The sequence below is a fragment of the Peromyscus californicus genome, unplaced genomic scaffold (genome assembly GCF_007827085.1).
Source record: "Peromyscus californicus insignis strain IS unplaced genomic scaffold, ASM782708v3 Scaffold_9__1_contigs__length_137607984, whole genome shotgun sequence".
Lineage (NCBI taxonomy): Eukaryota > Metazoa > Chordata > Mammalia > Rodentia > Cricetidae > Peromyscus > Peromyscus californicus.
The window spans coordinates 109,938,988-109,956,074 of NW_026294617.1; the positions used below are offsets into that span (position 1 = coordinate 109,938,988).

The 17,087-nt window shown below is 38.5% G+C and overlaps 1 protein-coding gene across 3 annotated transcripts in view; it reads left to right on the forward strand.

Moving 5' to 3' along the window:
• Window positions 1-17,087, forward strand: part of Tbck (TBC1 domain containing kinase) — a 169,716-nt gene that overhangs the window by 90,679 nt on the left and 61,950 nt on the right. For all 3 annotated transcript variants that reach the window (XR_008216275.1, XM_052730057.1, XM_052730056.1), the window contains exon 23: window positions 15,082-15,257. Coding sequence is in view for 2 of the 3 variants with exons in the window: in XM_052730057.1 (XP_052586017.1) it covers window positions 15,082-15,257 (176 nt within the window). In the remaining variant the exon portion in view is untranslated. The remainder of the gene's footprint in view (window positions 1-15,081; window positions 15,258-17,087) is intronic.

The following is a 17,087-nucleotide window of genomic DNA, read 5'->3' on the forward strand; positions in this document are numbered from 1 at the left end:
ACACATGTGGTGCACATACACACATGCAAACAAACACTCATAAACGTAAAATATAAAATAAGAATAAATAAATCTTTTTTTAAAAAATACAGAAATTTTACTTTTTCACAGCAGATTTCTGGTACCATGTTTTTTGCTGGTTCTACTGCTGCCCTCCATATTTTCAGACAAGTACAAGGATGTAATAGCAAGCACACTTAAAACTGTCCATGATAAAGTCCCTGAACACCAAACAAAGGACTAGTGATCCTTTTAAGATTATGAATTTATTAGGCACTTTCAATAGAAATAAGGAATCTGCTATCTACCTTATATTTATATTTAGTGGATATATTTTCTACTCTACCATCTTTCTGTTAAAGGTCTTCATTTTTTGAGGAAAAAAATAACAAAATAAAATGCCTTGCAATAATTTAAAACTCCCCCTTCTTACTATTTCACAAATTAAAATGTCATCCAATTCATCAAATTTAATTAAAATAAGTTATTTCTTATATTAACAAATAATAGTTATGGGTTTGATTTTTTTAATTTTTTTTCTGGGAGATGGTCATAATCAAGGTTTTGTGGGGTTTGGGAAGTTGGTCTGAATAGGAACAAAGAAGCAAATTTCACAAACTCAGAAGCTGTCTGTGCCCCACAGATGTTTTCTTGTCATCTCCAGCTTGCCAAAGTAAACAGGGGATGATTGATTAGGATTAAAAGATTTTTTTGGTTAGTTATAAAAATAAGCATATTAGAAATGCTGATTGTGCATTTTCAAATCAAGTAAATGTAGCTGCTTTCCTCCCAAGCATAAGTGTTCCCAGAAGGCCATACCCACTCCAACAAAGCCACACCTACTAATAATGCTTCTCCCTATGAGCTTATGGGGGCCAATCACATTCAAACCACCACATTCCACTCCCTGGTCACCATAAACTTGTAACAATATCATAATGCAAAATGCATTTAGTCTAACTTCAAAAGTCTCCATAGTTTATCATAGTCTCAACAATGTTTAAAAATCCAAAGTTCAAAGTCTCTTTTGAGATCCATGCAATCTCTTGTCTATAATACCCTATAAAATCAAAATCAAAAAACAGATCACGTACTTCCTGGTGCTCCTTTTCTCCTCAGATTGTACATTTTGTATTTTTCCATGTTCAACTTGTTCCTTTTCATTATAAATCTGTATAAGAGTGACCAGTAATAACCACATAACAAACTCAATACTAGGCTGTTTTGAGATTTTCTCTTCCAATAGAATCTGAATCTCTTCACTTTATCCTCAGGCAGACTCTTTGGACAAGGGCAAAAGACAGCCACTTCCTTCACCAAAATATCACAAGGATAATCTCTAGGCAAGATATTAAAGTTCTCCTCTGAAACCTCTTGAACCAGGTCCCTACAGTTCAAATGTTCCATGCTCCTCCTAGTATTGCCCATTAAGCAGTGCTTAAAGCATTCCACTGCTTTCCTAACTCAAAGTACCAAAGTCCAAATTCCTCCAAACAAAAACATGGTTAGGCCTATCACAGCAATACCCCAGTCCCTAGAACCGACTTCTCTCTTAGTTAGGGTTTCTGTTGCTATGAAGAGACACCTTGACCATGGCAACTCTTATAAAGGAAAACATTTCAATGATGGCTTACAGTTTCAGAGGTTTAGTCCATTCTCATCATGATGGGACATGACAGCAAGTAGGCAGACATGGTGCTGGAAAAGGAGCTGAGAGTGGAAAAGGAGCTACATCTTGATCCCACAGGCAGCAAGAAGTGGTCTGAGATACTGGGCAAAACTTGAGCATATATGAGATCTCAAAACCCACCCCTACAGTGACACACTTCCTCCAAAAAGGTCACACCTACTCCAGTAAAGCCACACCTCCTAATAGTGCCACTTTATGAGCTTATGGGGGCCAGTTATATTTAAACCACCACACTCACCCAGATAAATTGTTTTGTTATTTAAGAGGTTATGTTACCTGTAAAAATAAGAAAATTCCTTCTTCTAAGTCATAAATCCAAGTTCAGTACTCTGTCCCTACATGCCAGTGTGTGGATGGTAGGCACCATTCATTATACTTGAATAGATACCAGAAATCACGTTTCTACATACTTTAGAGTGCTCTAGCTTTTCTGTGTTCTCGTTATCCCTCTCAATAGTTGCCACTTCACTCCTGAACTGATGTTATTATACAAACTTCAAATAAATAAGCTCATATTTCAAAATAAGTACAAATTTGAGATTTTTAACTGATGGATATTTTAACTATTAAAGGTGTTTTTGAAGGGCTGGGTATGTAGCTCAGAGATAGAGCACTTGTGTAACATGAATTGCCAAACAGTCTTATTAATAAAAAACCCAAGCCTGATATTGGGGTGAAAGCTGAAAGATCAGAGGGATAGAACAAGCCACAGCCAACCTCACCTTACCAACTCCTCAGCCCAAGAGAACTACTTCCTGTATACTCACACCTTATATACCTTTCTGTGCCCTGTCATCTTACTTCCTCTCTCCACCCAGCTACCTCACTTCCTCTTTCCGCATGGTTCTATCACTTCCTGTCTGTCTGTATAGACCTCCAGACCTCTATGGTTAACTAGTTCTGGGATTAAAGGCCTGTGCCATCACTCCTGGCTCTGTTCCCAGTGTGGCCTTGAACTCAACAGAGATCCAGATGAATCTCTGCCTCCTGAGTGCTAGAATTAAAGGTGTGTGCTACCACTGCCTGACCTCTATGTTTAACATAGTGGCTGGCTTTTTCGTCTGATTCCAGGCAAGCTTTATTTGTTAAAGCACAAGTAAAATATCACCACACACTTGCCTAGTATACACAGGCTCAGGATTCCATCTATGCCATTGTGGGGTCACGTATGTATGTATACTACTACTATTTTCATTTTATTCATTTTAGAAGAAGAAATACAGTAGATTATAAATAGAAAACAATAATATGCATGCTTAATAGTAATTTGATCATTTAAACTGATTCTTTCTGTGTGTATTTAGATATATCGGATATCTGAATTCTCAGTTTTACACTTCATCACTGTATGTGATACAGAGTTTGAGGGAATTTATTCTCTGAGAGCAGAAGGCTTTGTATTAGAAGACAAACATTCATTTGGTCAAAAGCATAAACCAATTTAATGTTTTAGCTAAAACATTTTCATGTATTAATCAGAAATATCAGATATATAAATATAAAATGCTTAACCAATGAGGAGACATGGTATCAGTGCTGTGACTTAGGACAGCTATCAGTGAATAGACAGTCCTCAAATACAACTTTTCCAGTGTTCAGTACCTAATATAACAAAAGAGCTATCAAAGAACTATAGGTGCACCAAAGCCTTTGCCAAGTTAATATAGACTTGCTGCAGTTGTATGCCAAGTTTCAAAAGAATCTTAAGGATTTTTAACTATATAAATGAAAAGCTTTCAGTTGTCAATTTACAGATTCTTTCACTTAGGAATAAATATAAATGAAATAAGGTTACAATGATATATTTTTTATGAGACTGGCCCTCATGTTTCCCTATTGCCCAGAAAATTGAAATATAGCCAACGATGACACTGAGTTGCTAACCTTCCTGCCTTTACCTCCCCAGTGCTGAATTTAGAGGTGTGGCCTCCATGCCTAGTTCATGTGGTGCTGTGGAACGAACCCAAGATTCCCTACAAGTTAGACAAGCACTCTCTAATTGAGCTACATCCCCAAAGTAGGTTACAATAATATTTATATACTCCAGGTAGTACGCAATATCACAAATCTTAACCCCTATAAGATTTGAGCCAAATATTAATGATTATAGCTAACAGAGTGCTAATGTTTGACCTCTGTGTTAATTTAAGTGACTTGGGAGTATGTTTTAGGCTTTCTATTGCTGTGAAGAGACATTATGACCATGGCAACTCTTATAAAGGAAAAACATTTAATTGTGGTGGTTCACTTATAGTTCAAAGGTTTAGTCCATTATTATCATAGTACAATATGGTAGCATGCATGCAGGCAGGTGTCCTGCATCTTGACTTGCAGACAAAAGGAAGTGGTCTCAGACACTGTGATATCTTGAGCATATATGAAGCCTCAAAGCCTGCCTGCACAGTGACACACTTCCTCCAACAAAGCCATACCTACTCTACAGGGTCTCACCTTCTAATAGTGCCACTCCCTTTGGGGACCATTTTCTTTCAAACCACCACAGGGTACAAAATGAAAAGAGGAAAATTTTCTAAATAAAAGAAAGTACTGAAAAGAGCCACAACTTGTGAATGTTTTGCATAGATTAGAACCAAGGGGGTGCTGGCTCAAAAAGAGAATAGAAAATACAGACAGAAAAGCATCATTGTGGACACATGAGATATTTTAAAAAATATTTGTAGAGATATTTACTCTTCAATATCTTTGAAACAAATAAAAATATTGTTGAAAGTAATATCGGGTACAAAAATGTGAATTCCATGTTGATATTCACGGAGCATTGTTGTTCCTCTGCCTGCTCCAGAAGCTTCAGCTTGAGTAAAGCAGAGTGTCCTCTTGGAAACGCTCTGATAGGTCTCCATGATCTAGAGAAAACAACTTGTTCTCATGATCGCTCAGTGACAGTTCTGCCTATAAAGGTCATGCTCATTTCCTCAAAACTCTGAATCTATTAACTATTCACGTTTTCAGCCTGTACTTCATGATATTTGTGCATGTCTATGTCTGTCACTATTGAACATCTTGGAATTACAAAGGGATGAGCATAAAAGAAACTATAGATTTTATCTGTGCCCCTTCTCTTCTACCCACTCCTGAAAATTACATGGTGACTTAAGAGTCCATTCAGATGGCATATATAATTATTTTGAGATTAAAAATTGTAAAGCATAAATGAAAAAGCAGTTTGTTTGAGGAGTTTGCGGGGAGGGCATGGGACATGATTGTATGGCCACTGAAATAAAACGTCATGAAAGTCTTTTTTTTTTGTGCAAAATGTCAGTTTATATTCAGCCTTGTTAAGGGAGCAAAGGAGATACAACTGCGGCCTTATTTATGGAAAATGGGAGATTTTTTAAATCTTATAGTGCATCATTTCTAAGCTAAAATAAATAATTTGGGAACATACAAAGCCAGTAACAGCATTGGTAAAGGTTACCATATTGTGACTCCAGGAAGCCAGAAGATTTTTCATAACTATGACATAAGGAGTGCTCTTAAAACGTAAAAGTGGGGGCTGGGGAGATGTTTCAATAGATAAAGCACTTGCCACACAGGATGAGGACTGAAGTTCAGATCCCCAGAATCCGTGTAAAAACTGGACAGATACACTAACCACATGTAATTCTAACTTTCAGGATGCAGAAATGGGAACCTGTGAGCATGCTGGCTACTCAGACTAGCTGTAGTTGATAAGCTCTGGGTTCAGCAGGATACCTTGCCTCAGTCAGTAACATGGAGCACAGTAGTGGACATCAACTTCAAATCTCCTCAGATAGGCTTATGCAGGTACACATCCATGTGAATAAAAGAAACACTCCTTCTATGTCAGTAACTAATGAAAACTGAAGTCAGGGTGGGCCAGTGTTTTGTAATTACCTTGAAAACAGAGCATGAACTAAAGTAGTAGTAATACATGTTAGAACCAGTCCCAAGTTTTCAGAAACCTCAGCATAATTTGAAGATTAGAGTGCAAAATAGTCTATAACTGGCTAGGTTTGTGTAAAACAGCTTCCATTGAAAGTAGCCTAGTTAAGGAGAATATAATGCTATAAATATCAAGTAGTTCTTTCTTCCCCCATCTCCTGAAAACTATGAAAGGGTGTTGTTCCCTTCAGGTTGTTCAATGTAGACATGATCTACCTATGTGAAGAAGAGTATATAAGAGGGACAAAGAATTCAAAGATCGTATTTGCATCAGTGTCAGCAAGGCTAAGCCCCAGTAGATGAGAACTATAAAAATGCCGCATAGAGAACAAAATGACAGGGCAAGGATCTCATTGTGACTGGAAAACCTCCAGTAATGCTTAGCACCGAGAAAACACAGCAGCTTTGCTTCAGTGTTCGCAAGCTGAGAAGCATCCAAAGCCTGTGACCTGTCTGTAAAAAATCCTTGCTCACTGTCTAGGATACCTATGCTATTCATTTAACACATGCTTGGCAAACTTCACTCTCTGACAGGCATTGTACTGTGCACTTGGGGTGTAGAGATAAATAAGATATCTTAATTTGTGTCCAGGATAGTGATACAAAACTGGGAGCTGAGAAAGTAGCACAAAGACAATATAGATGTAAAGCTGCACATCACCCTAATGCAGGTTTGAGGCAAATGAAGGGACTAGGGGTTGGGATGAAAGGTAGAGACAGCCGAGCTGGCTGTGCTGTGGTAGTGGTGGTGACAAAAATTGGTGACACTGGCAGAGTGCTAGTTAGGGGGCGTTGCTTGGCATGCTGAGGAACCTGGCCATTACTCTATATGTGATCTGAAAGCGATAAGAAGGAAAAGTATAGGATATTATGTGCATTTTAGAAAAATGATTCCAGCTATGGTGTGGAAGATGAGGTGGGCACCTTCAAAATGCTGTGCACTAAGAAATAGGAAGAGAGATGTCCTGGAGTACATTCAACGATATGGTAAAAGAGATTTTATTGAATTGGGCTCTTCACCAAAATGAACTGCATGACAATAACCTAAGTGATAGGCATTGCCTTAGATCCTCTCGTGCCCTAATGCCATTTTCTGTCCTTGCTCAGACTCTTCGCAGGACAGACCTTGTTCCTCACAAGCAGTCCTTAAACTTGGGCTGCTGCGCTCCTGAAGGTCAATGTGTCTTTCTTTGAATCTCTATCATACTGTAACTATTCATTGTAGTTATTCTTCATCTGAAGACATTAAAGGATGATAATGGGGCTACCCCCCTCAGAGTGTTGTGCACTTTTCTGTGTAGAGGGTGCTCTGTGGTGTGATATTTTATTCTGTTCATTGTGTTCTCTGCTAGTAAGTTAAGCCTGTTATAGCCTGTCTGCTGTAGTGCAGAGTCCTATTGTAGTATTTTTAGAACTTTCATAAGATATCAGTACGTATAGTTTGTACTGTCTTCTTTTTACAAATTCTGTGTTTCAAAATGTTAGTTGTTAGGGGCCTGATGCACATATAAACATACAGAGACTGTGACAGTTTGCATAAAACCCGTACAAGTTCAAGCCAGATGAAATCCCAATAAGGAGAAAGGGAAGTAGACACAAAGTCCCACCTCTAGCCAACAAGAGATTTGCAATTTTAGCTGCCAGGAATGGGAAAATCCATTTTCTTCAGTGGGGTGACACCAGGTTTAATACCAAGCATACTCAGTACATGGCCTCATGCTCAGGAGGAGTTGGTCAACACAAAATGAACTTCATGGGGTTTTGTGCTTGCTTTGTTATGTTTTTATTTTGTGTGTAGGTAGTCAGGGTTGGATCTAGAAAGACCTGGGGGAGGGAGAAGAATATGATCAAAATTTATTGTATGAAATTCTCAAAAAATAAATAAAAAATATTAAAAATGAAAAAAACAATTGTTGAAACCTGTAGGTTATTACACTGAAGACCATCCCTATCCTAACATATCTGTAGTATGAGAAATGAAGCTGTGGGACCAGAGATGGCTCAGTGCTTGCTGCTATTGCAGAGGACCCAGGTCAATTCCCATCACCTTCATGGTGGCTCGCAACCGTCTGTAACTCCATTTCCAGGGAATCCAAAGCCTTCTTCTCACCTCCATTAGCACAAGACATGCTCATGGCAAACATATATACATGTAGGCAAAACATTTTCTTACACAAAAATTAGTCTTTTTGGAAAACTGAAGCTGTATGCCGTTAATTATACAGTTAATATGCAATTCAAAATTATCTTCATTTTAATCTATCGATATCACACATAAAGAAATTTAAAGGAAAAGAAGTATGAAATTGTTTTGATTTCTTCTATTTAGACATTTTGGTGAGATGTATAGGTTGAATTAGATAATTCAGCGCATTGTACAGTTGTCAGCAGATACGTGAGTCTCACTCCAGTATCACTCCTAATCAGCCCAGAAACTTCCTTCTTTGTACTTTCTAATAGACGTGCACTCCTGCACAGCATCTCCTGTCCGTATTTCCTCATTTTTCAACATCCGAAGGCTTTACAGGTTGGGGCTTTCATTTGCTGCGTTGTTTGTTTCGATAATCAGACTTTTTCAGTTGTAATGAGATGAAGTAAACTCAGGTGAACTGAGGACCTGAGTTGAAATTGTGAATAATGGCAAGAATGTTAACTGAAAATAACAGTCAACCTTTAATTGTTTACTGAAATAGCATTAGAAAGAAGAGAAGCTGGAGAAAGGGCCATCTCACCCTTGACCAAGCAAGAGTCAGATGGATCAGCATAGTTATGCGGTTCATTTGCTGTCAAGAGCTATTACTCAGCAAAAGTTCCCTCTAATATAGGGACTTGAACGCCAGGGACGGGGTTCGTGGAAAGGGCTAGAAGTGGGAAAACACTGAGTCAGAGTGGAAGGAGGTCTCCCGTTCTACATAGGTTACCTCTGAGGTGCCTTTAAAAGGTCTCTGCTCAGTAAAAAAGACCCCAAGTAAAGGGGCCTGCGCTGAGAATGCAGACATGTATAAGAATGTGGCTAGATACAGAAAACGGTTACTTGATAACATGTTTAATTTATCTTAATAGCTTTATTGGCTTTTAGTTTACCTTTTGAATTATATACTGGTCATTTCTCTAGAGACTGTAGTCTCCAGCTTACTGCACTTTACACAGAGTTGATACAGTACAACCTGGTGGAAAATGTAAGATTTTTGTAAAAATGGTCATTTCACTTACCCTCTGTAACTTGCAGTGTTGTTGATAAGTATTTTACAAGTACACTTGCAGCAGCCCACAGTGTATTTGATATAGTGTTCACAGCTGCCTTGGACATGCTGGAGAAGCCATAGCAAGTCTCGGTGTTTACACGGTCACTGCTCTTCAGTGCTGCAGCCTGTCTGTGGCCTTTCGGAGTCTGACCCCTGTCCCTCACTGTAGTTCTTTGCATTTGCCTCAAGACCTTTCAGCTCCTTCAGTTTGTGTCCTGGGCAGTGTTCTAAGTTGGTTCTTTATTTTGTTTTACATCTGTCCATTTGCCTTGAGCGTTTTCCTTTTAAGCCCCTGACATATTTATAATTACATTAGTACCCTTATCTGTCAAGTCCAATATCTAGATAGTTTTTGTTCTGTTTCTTTAGTAGAAAGAAAATACCATGAGAAACAAATATTACATTTTCTGCTTTAGGTATCATTGTTGATTATATAGTTGCTATTGATAGACATAAATTATAGTCTGGCTTTTATCATTTTCCTTTAAAGAGCTCTGACTATATTCCAGAGCGTTAAATACCTGGTGGATCTTCTTTCTGTCTCTATTTGGTTTTATTCTTTATTAATGTGTGTCTGGTTTAAAGTTTTTAAAACTTAGTCCAAGAATGTAGCTTTGTAGATCTAACTAAGGCTCACTCCAAATCTGGAGCAAACTCCCCAGTTTCTGAGCCATTAGTCCTCCTCATAAGGACTAGTAATACATCTTGGTCACTGTACAAACGCACTAAATAAGCATAGGGTGACCTTTTCCTGTTTGCACAAAGAAATAGTGTTTAGACTTAACCCAAACTTATTCATTGTTAGTGTTCCTTTCTTCGAAAACCATGGTGCAAATAAAAAATCTTAGCAATGTAGGGATTCTCCACTTCTAGCTACTTTAATTTTTAAAGTTTATGTACTTTCTAAACTTTTCTAACATAAAACCCCTACTCTGTGAAGTAGATTTTTTTTTAAATTTTTTTATTTTTATTTTGCAATACAATTCAGTTCTACATATCAGCCACGGATTCCCTTGTTCTCCCCCCTCCGGCCCCCCTCACCTTTCCCCCAGCCCACCCCCCATTCCCATCTACTCCAGGGCAAAGCCTTCCCCACAGACTGAGGTCAACCTGGTAGACTCAGTCCAGGTAGGTCTAGTCCCCTCCTCCCAGGCCGAGCCAAACAATCCTGCATAGGCCCCAGGTTTCAAACAGCCAACTCATGCAGTGAGCACAGGACCCGGTCCCACTGCCTGGATGCCTCCCAAACAGATCAAGCCAATCAACTGTCTCACCCATTCAGAGGGCCTGATCCAGTTGGTGACCCCTCAGCCATTGGTTCATAGTTCATGTGTTTCCATTCATTTGGCTATTTGTCCCTGTGCTTTATCCAACCTTGGTCTCAACAATTCTCGCTCATATAAACCCTCCTCATTCTCGCTAATTGGACTCCCAGAGATCCACCTGGGGCCTAGCCATGGATCTCTGCATCCAGATCCCTCAGTAGTTGGATGAGGTTTCTAGCACGACAGTTAGGGTGTTTGGTCATCCCATCACCAGAGTAGGTCAGTTCGGGCTATATCTCGACCATTGCCAGCAGTCTGTTGTGGGGGTATCTTGTGTATTTCTGTGGGCCTCTCTAGCACTTTGCTTCTTCCTATTCTCATGTGGTCTTCATTTACCATGGTTTCCTATTCCTTGTTCTCTCTCTCTGTTGTTGATCCAACTGGGATCTCCCGCTCCCCAAGCTCTCTTTCCCTCGACCCTCGCCCTTCATTACCCCCACTCATGTCCAGGCTGTTCATGTAGATCTCATTCCATTTCTCTGTCATTGGGTGATCCCTGTGTCTTTCTTGGGGTCCTGTTTTCCAGGTAGCCTCTCTGGTGATGTGAGTAGCAGTCCAGTCATCCTTGTTCCACATCTAGTATCCTCCTATGAGTGAGTACATACCATGTTTGTTTTTCTGAGTCTGGGTTACCTCACTCAGGATGATTTTTCTAGATCCATCCATTTGCTTGCAAACCTCATGATGTCATTGTTTTTCTTTGCTGAGTAGTATTCCATTGTGTATATGTACCACATTTTGTTTATCCATTCTTCAGTTGAAGGGCATCTAGGTTGTTTCCATGTTCTGGCTATTACAAACAATGCTGATATGAAGATAGCTGAACAAGTGCTCTTGTGGTGTGGTTGAGCATTCCTTGGGTATATGCCCAAGAGTGGTATAGCTGGATCTTGTGGGAAATGGATTCCCAATTTTCTAAGAAAGCGCCATATTGATTTCCAAAGTGGTTGTACAAGCTTGCATTCCCACCAGCAGTGGAGGAGAGTTCCCCTAGCTACACATCCTCTCCAGCATAAGGTGTCTTCAGTGTTTTTGATCTTAGCCATTCTGACAGGCGTAAGGTGGTATCTCAGAGTTGTTTTGATTTGCATTTCCCTGATGATTAGGGATGTTGAGCAATTCCTTAAATGTCTTTCAGCCATTTGAGTTTCCTCTGTTGAGAATTCTCTGTTTAGTTCTATAGCCCATTTCTTTTTTTTGTTTGTTTTTTTTTTTTGTTTTTTGTTTTTTTTGGTTTTTCAAGACAGGGTTTCTCTGTGTAGCTTTGCGCCTTTCCTGGAACTCACTTGGTAGCCCAGGCTGGCCTCGAACTCACAGAGATCCGCCTGGCTCTGCCTCCTGAGTGCTGGGATTAAAGGCGTGCGCCACCACCGCCCGGCCTATAGCCCATTTCTTAATTGGACTGTTGGGCATTTTGATGTCTAATTTCTTGAGTTCCTTATATATTCTGGATATCAGTCCTCTGTCAGATGTGGGGTTGGTGAAGATCTTTTCCCATTCTGTAGGCTGTCGCTTTGCCTTGTTGACCGTATCCTTTGCTCTATAAAAGCTTCTCAGTTTCAAGAGGTCCCATTGATTGATTGTTTCTCTCAGTGTATCATTATAAAATTTGAGACGGCAGAGATCTTGAAAGCACACAAAAGCAATAAATCACATGCAAATTTTCTCAAATTCAAGTCTCACCTACTTCTTAGCGATGACAGTAGAGTCCTTCCTAACTTGGAAGAGGTTGCAACCCTGAAGTGCTGTGGCTAGTAAAGCCATTGTCTGAGACAGAATAGATGCAAAGGTGTGCTGCTGTCTGTGTACCCTCTTAGAGGCTCCTGGAAAGTGAGGTCTATCAGGAAGAAGTAAATCAAGAAAATGAATGTCTTACCCCTGTTCCAGAAGAGAGGGAGGGGGAGGGGAAGGGGGAGAGAGGGAGAGAGAGAGAGAGAGAGAGAGAGAGAGAGAGAGAGAGAGAATGAGGATGAATGAGAATTAGAGAGCCAAAAAGATCATAGTAAAGAGTGTCGTGGAAGCAGGGATGCAGTAGATCTAAGACACAATTCATTACCATGAGACAAAGAAGCGAGGGCTTAAAGAGAGCGAGCTTTTTAACCTGACTTTGCTCATGTATGAAAAAGATAAATCAATAAAAAAGAAAACGTGAAATGTGCTTTTTATCACATTAAAAATATTTCAGTTTTTCTGGGAGATATGATACTGATGGGTGATGATGAGGAAACCTGAGAGTTAGAAAAATTATTTCACTCAGTCACAAAAAAACTTATGGGTCTTGATTCAAACCTGAGAGACCCTAACAAGGGTTGGTGCCTAATTTAAAAGTATAAGGTTTAAAAAAAATACCGGGGCTATAGACAAGAGATTGCACTATAAAAATGATTGCGCATCATACAGTTTATAAGATACATTTGCATTTTATTTTAGTTGTGGGAAAATGCTCTGGGAAGATTTAAAGATGGACCAGTTAGGTGAATGGAGAATGGAACTTCTGCTGGTACTGACAGTCAAACTGGGCGGGACCTCTGCAGACTTTCAGGGTTCACTGTACACCTTATGCAGAGCGAGGAGCATTCTTTGACATCACATACAGATCGGCATTTTCCTTTGCCAGTGACAGGTGGAACTGTGCCACCGATATGGATCACTGACTCAATTTGAAGTTTTTGCTGGATGACAGATGTGTCAAACTGATTTGAAGACTAGAGAAAAAAAAAATCTATGGACTGAAATTCTTTTTCTTTGCAGACTACATAGTATTAAATAAAATTTATATAACTGGTCATTTCTTCTTTTAGCTAATAAGTGTTTAATCTCAGTTATTTTAGTTTAAAGTTTTCTAAAATAAAATGTTCGTCTTTCTTTGTAAACATGTAGAGACAACTCTTAAAATTTTATTTTTCGCCGGGCGGTGGTGGCGCACGCCTTTAATCCCAGCACTCAGGAGGCAGAGCAAGGCAGATCTCTGTGAGTTTGAGTCCAGCCTGGTCTACTGAGAAAGATCCAGGAAAGGCACAAAGCTACACATTGAAACCCTGTCTCACTAAAACAAAACAAAACAAAATTTATTTTTCTTCTAGTTGGTATTTGTCTTCAGGTTGATAATGGTACAAATTTTTTTAAAACACATTTCACTGTATTAACACCATATTCAAATAAATTCACTTATGTTTCAAATCTTGTTTAATTCTTTCTTTATAGAATTTTATGATAAGAATACCATGTGGAGTGATGAAATCTAAAATCTGACCTCTTTGTGTAGCCTTGGAAGTAACCATCTGTGAAGTTGGCAAAAATTGCTAAGAGCAGATAAAGTAATGCTTAATTGAGTAGCTGATCTTTCCAGAACTACTGTTTATATTCCAAATCTAAATGAATCAGGATGCCCATAATCCTTTAGTAGCTTAGACATCCTAAATAGGATGAGTAACACACTTAATAGTCATTTTACTTCCTAGTGTCTTAGCTCATCCTCCCAACAGAAATGACTAGAGTGGAAATGGCCTGACTTCAGGATCACTGTGAAAATTAAATGGACCAAGAACATATAATACAAAGCCATATCAGATAGTAGGGACCCGATAAGTGCTATTTTTCCTTCTCCAGAGAGTCTCTACCTCATGATGACAAACAATTCTAAATTCATAAGGCATGCACTCTTAGCTTTCTGTCTCTATAACAAAGTAGATTTGTTTTGGCTCACAGATTCGGATCTTTCGGTCTGTGGTTACTTGATTCTGCTGTCTGGGCCTGTGGTGAGGTTGCACATCAATGGCAGGAAACATGTAGCAGAGGAAATAGCAAAAGAGAATGAGAAGGGCAGGGATTAAATATCCTTCCAGACCTGCCAGCCCACCTCTCCCAGCTAGCCCCTGTCAGAAGTGTGCTTTATCAATAAGGTGTTTCTCCGTGTAGTCAGGTCGGTAACCCACACACTGTCCACCCAATCTCTTTCATGCCTGTTTCTCTTCTCCTTAGAAAAATAGAAAGCTTATCCGTTTGGATTTTAAACACATATTTTTATCCATTGCCTATCTGAACTGGCATGATTGAACTTCTGTGGACAAAGTGAGAATAGTCTATTTCCTGGTCTTAGGAATGAAGAAGGGGCAAAAGTAGCCAGTGCTAGATTCCATCTCAGTCATAGAATTCCTACTGCCTTGCTCCACCTTCCTCATATAGAAATGGTTAATTCTTCGTCTACAGTCCAGTCTAAAACAGTGGTTTAGAGTAGTAATGAACACATATACACACTGCCTCTGCATCAAAGCTGAGAAAGAAAAGAAAATCTATGAAAACTTTTCTTTTAAAAATCATTTTAATTAAGTGCATTTGACCTCTATGTAAGATCTCATTTAGCTCAGGAAATTATAAATAATGGGTAAATACCTGCATTGAGGTTTCGATCAATTTTTCTCGGAATGCATTATGTTTTATTTACTAAAGAGCTTTGGAACTTTTAGTAAGTTTTACTACAAGCTGTAATGAATCAACATCTGAGTCTTTTGTTTACCTATTCCTACATCCAAGCCTCTATTTTAATTTGCAAAGGAGAAACATTTATCCGAGTAAATATATAAGATTGTTAAATGAAACATATTTTATGGTATTTAGATGATATACTGAAATACACAAAAATGTTCATGCATACATAAATAATGTCAAATAAAACCCATACATAATGACATGTATATATATTTAAATACAGATATGCATATAATAATAAACAAATATCTCCTACCCTTCCAATCATTAATATGCTCATTAATTTTTATTGGGTTCTTTCCTACTTAGTTTTCATCTTATTTCATATACATATACAAATGTGAATTTTTTTATTTTAACAATGCAGTCCAAATTCTATAGATTTTCCATTTTCTTATTTTCTGCCCAGAAATTGACATTGAACGCTGCGTACGAGAGTCAGTCAGTCTGTTTTGTTGGACTCCTAAAAGTGCTACATACAGACAGCATGCTCAACCCCCAAAACCAGCCTCTGAGAGCAGCGGAGTCCGAAGCTCAGCACCCTACTTCTCTATTGACTGTACAGATCCTCCAAAGACAGACCTGGTACGTACTACAGACACCAGTCTTAAATCCTGGAAGAGGGATTGTCGGTATGTCCTAGTATCATTGCTGTTCATATAGTGTCACTTACATTCTTTTAAAGTATCTATTTCCTAATATATGATTGTGTTCACATGGTTATTTCAGAAGACCTCTGTCTCCTTTGATGTTACAGTGAGGAAGAGTGTTTGGACATATTCCTCTGATGACTAGCTTTACTTTATTTTCTACGTTAGCATAGTAGCTAGTAATACACCAACTTGTTATATGAGATTACAGAAGCAAAGGAAAAAACTTTTTAAAAGCAGTGTTAAAAGTTGTTGCTATAGTAAGAACTTATTTGTTCATGACAAAGGAAATGTTTGGAAAACTGTCCCATTATATTTTCCAATATTGGCCTTCCTATTCATGTTATTTACAACTTATGTGTTCCAAAGATCCCAATTTTTTTTTTATTTTTTATTTTTTTTTGCTTTTGGTTTTTCGAGACAGGGTTTCTCTGTGTAGTTTTGGTGCCTGTCCTGGAACTCACTTGGTAGCCCAGGATGGCCTTGAACTCACAGAGATCTACCTGGCTCTGCCTCCTGAGTGCTGGGATTAAAGGTGTGCGCCACCACCACCCGGCCAAAGATCCCAATTTTATATTATCTTAATTATTTTATGAAATTGAATTTCAATTAATATGCATACATTCATTGTTTTAGTAACAACCAGGTAAATTTAATAGGATAGACTTCAATGTGTAAAAAGGAATGTTTTCACATTTCCAATTGCAACCAAATTGTATTTATTAACAATAGACAGGAACCTGGGTGATAAAGAGGTGACAGCTCCATAGATATACATGAGAAAGGTTATAAGTTGCTGAAGAGATGACAGCCCCATAGGTATATATGAGAAAGGTTATGAGAAGTTACTAAAGGATCTCGAGAGATAAAAATAAGAATCTTTACTAGGAAATAAATATTTTTACTAGTCTTCCAAAAGTGGAGTAGGCCTCCCAAGGGGAGGATTGGCATTTATTGAGATAAAAGGTAAATATTTAATGTGTTATTTTAAAATTATTTTTAAAATTTTATTTATATGTATGAATGTTTGCCTGCGTGTATGTATGTGTACCACATGTGTGCCTCATACCCTCAGAGGTCAGAAGAGTATGTCTGATCCCATGGAACTGGAATTATGGATGACTGTGAGCCACCATGTGGATGCTGGGCATTGAATCCCAGTCATCTGGAAGAACAAGTGCTCCAAACTGCTGAGCCATCTCTACAGCCCCTGTATAAAATATTTTTCATCTGAAATGTTATCCTCTTTCCCATGTTTCTGAAGGTTCAAATTTAAATGTTAATAGAAAGGAAAGTAGATAGAAAAAATGTGTGCTGCATATTCATTAAAATTAGGACATTCACAGTTTAGATTCATATAATGCCATACTGTTGTGTTAGTCTTTTCCCTTTCTTTTTCATTTTTGTTCTTGTTGTTGTTGAGATAAGGCCTTCCTATGTGTCCCCAGCTGGCCTGGAACTCACAAAGATCCTCCTGCCTCTACCTCCCAGGTGCTAGTTTTAAAGTCCTACAGCTCCATGCCTAGCTTATGTTAGATTCTTTAACATCCTTTTATAGTAGAAAAAACATGTTTACTGTTTCATAGAGTTGGATTCCATTTCGACCCTGCTTGTTTTTTACATTGAATAATCCACAGACTCCATTTCCTATTTATAAGTGTTAACACATGTGTTACGTACCTTATTTTCATGACAGAATACAAAGACACTCAGGAATGAAAATGTATTTTGGCTTGCAGTTCCAAAGGTGTCGGTCTGTTCTGTC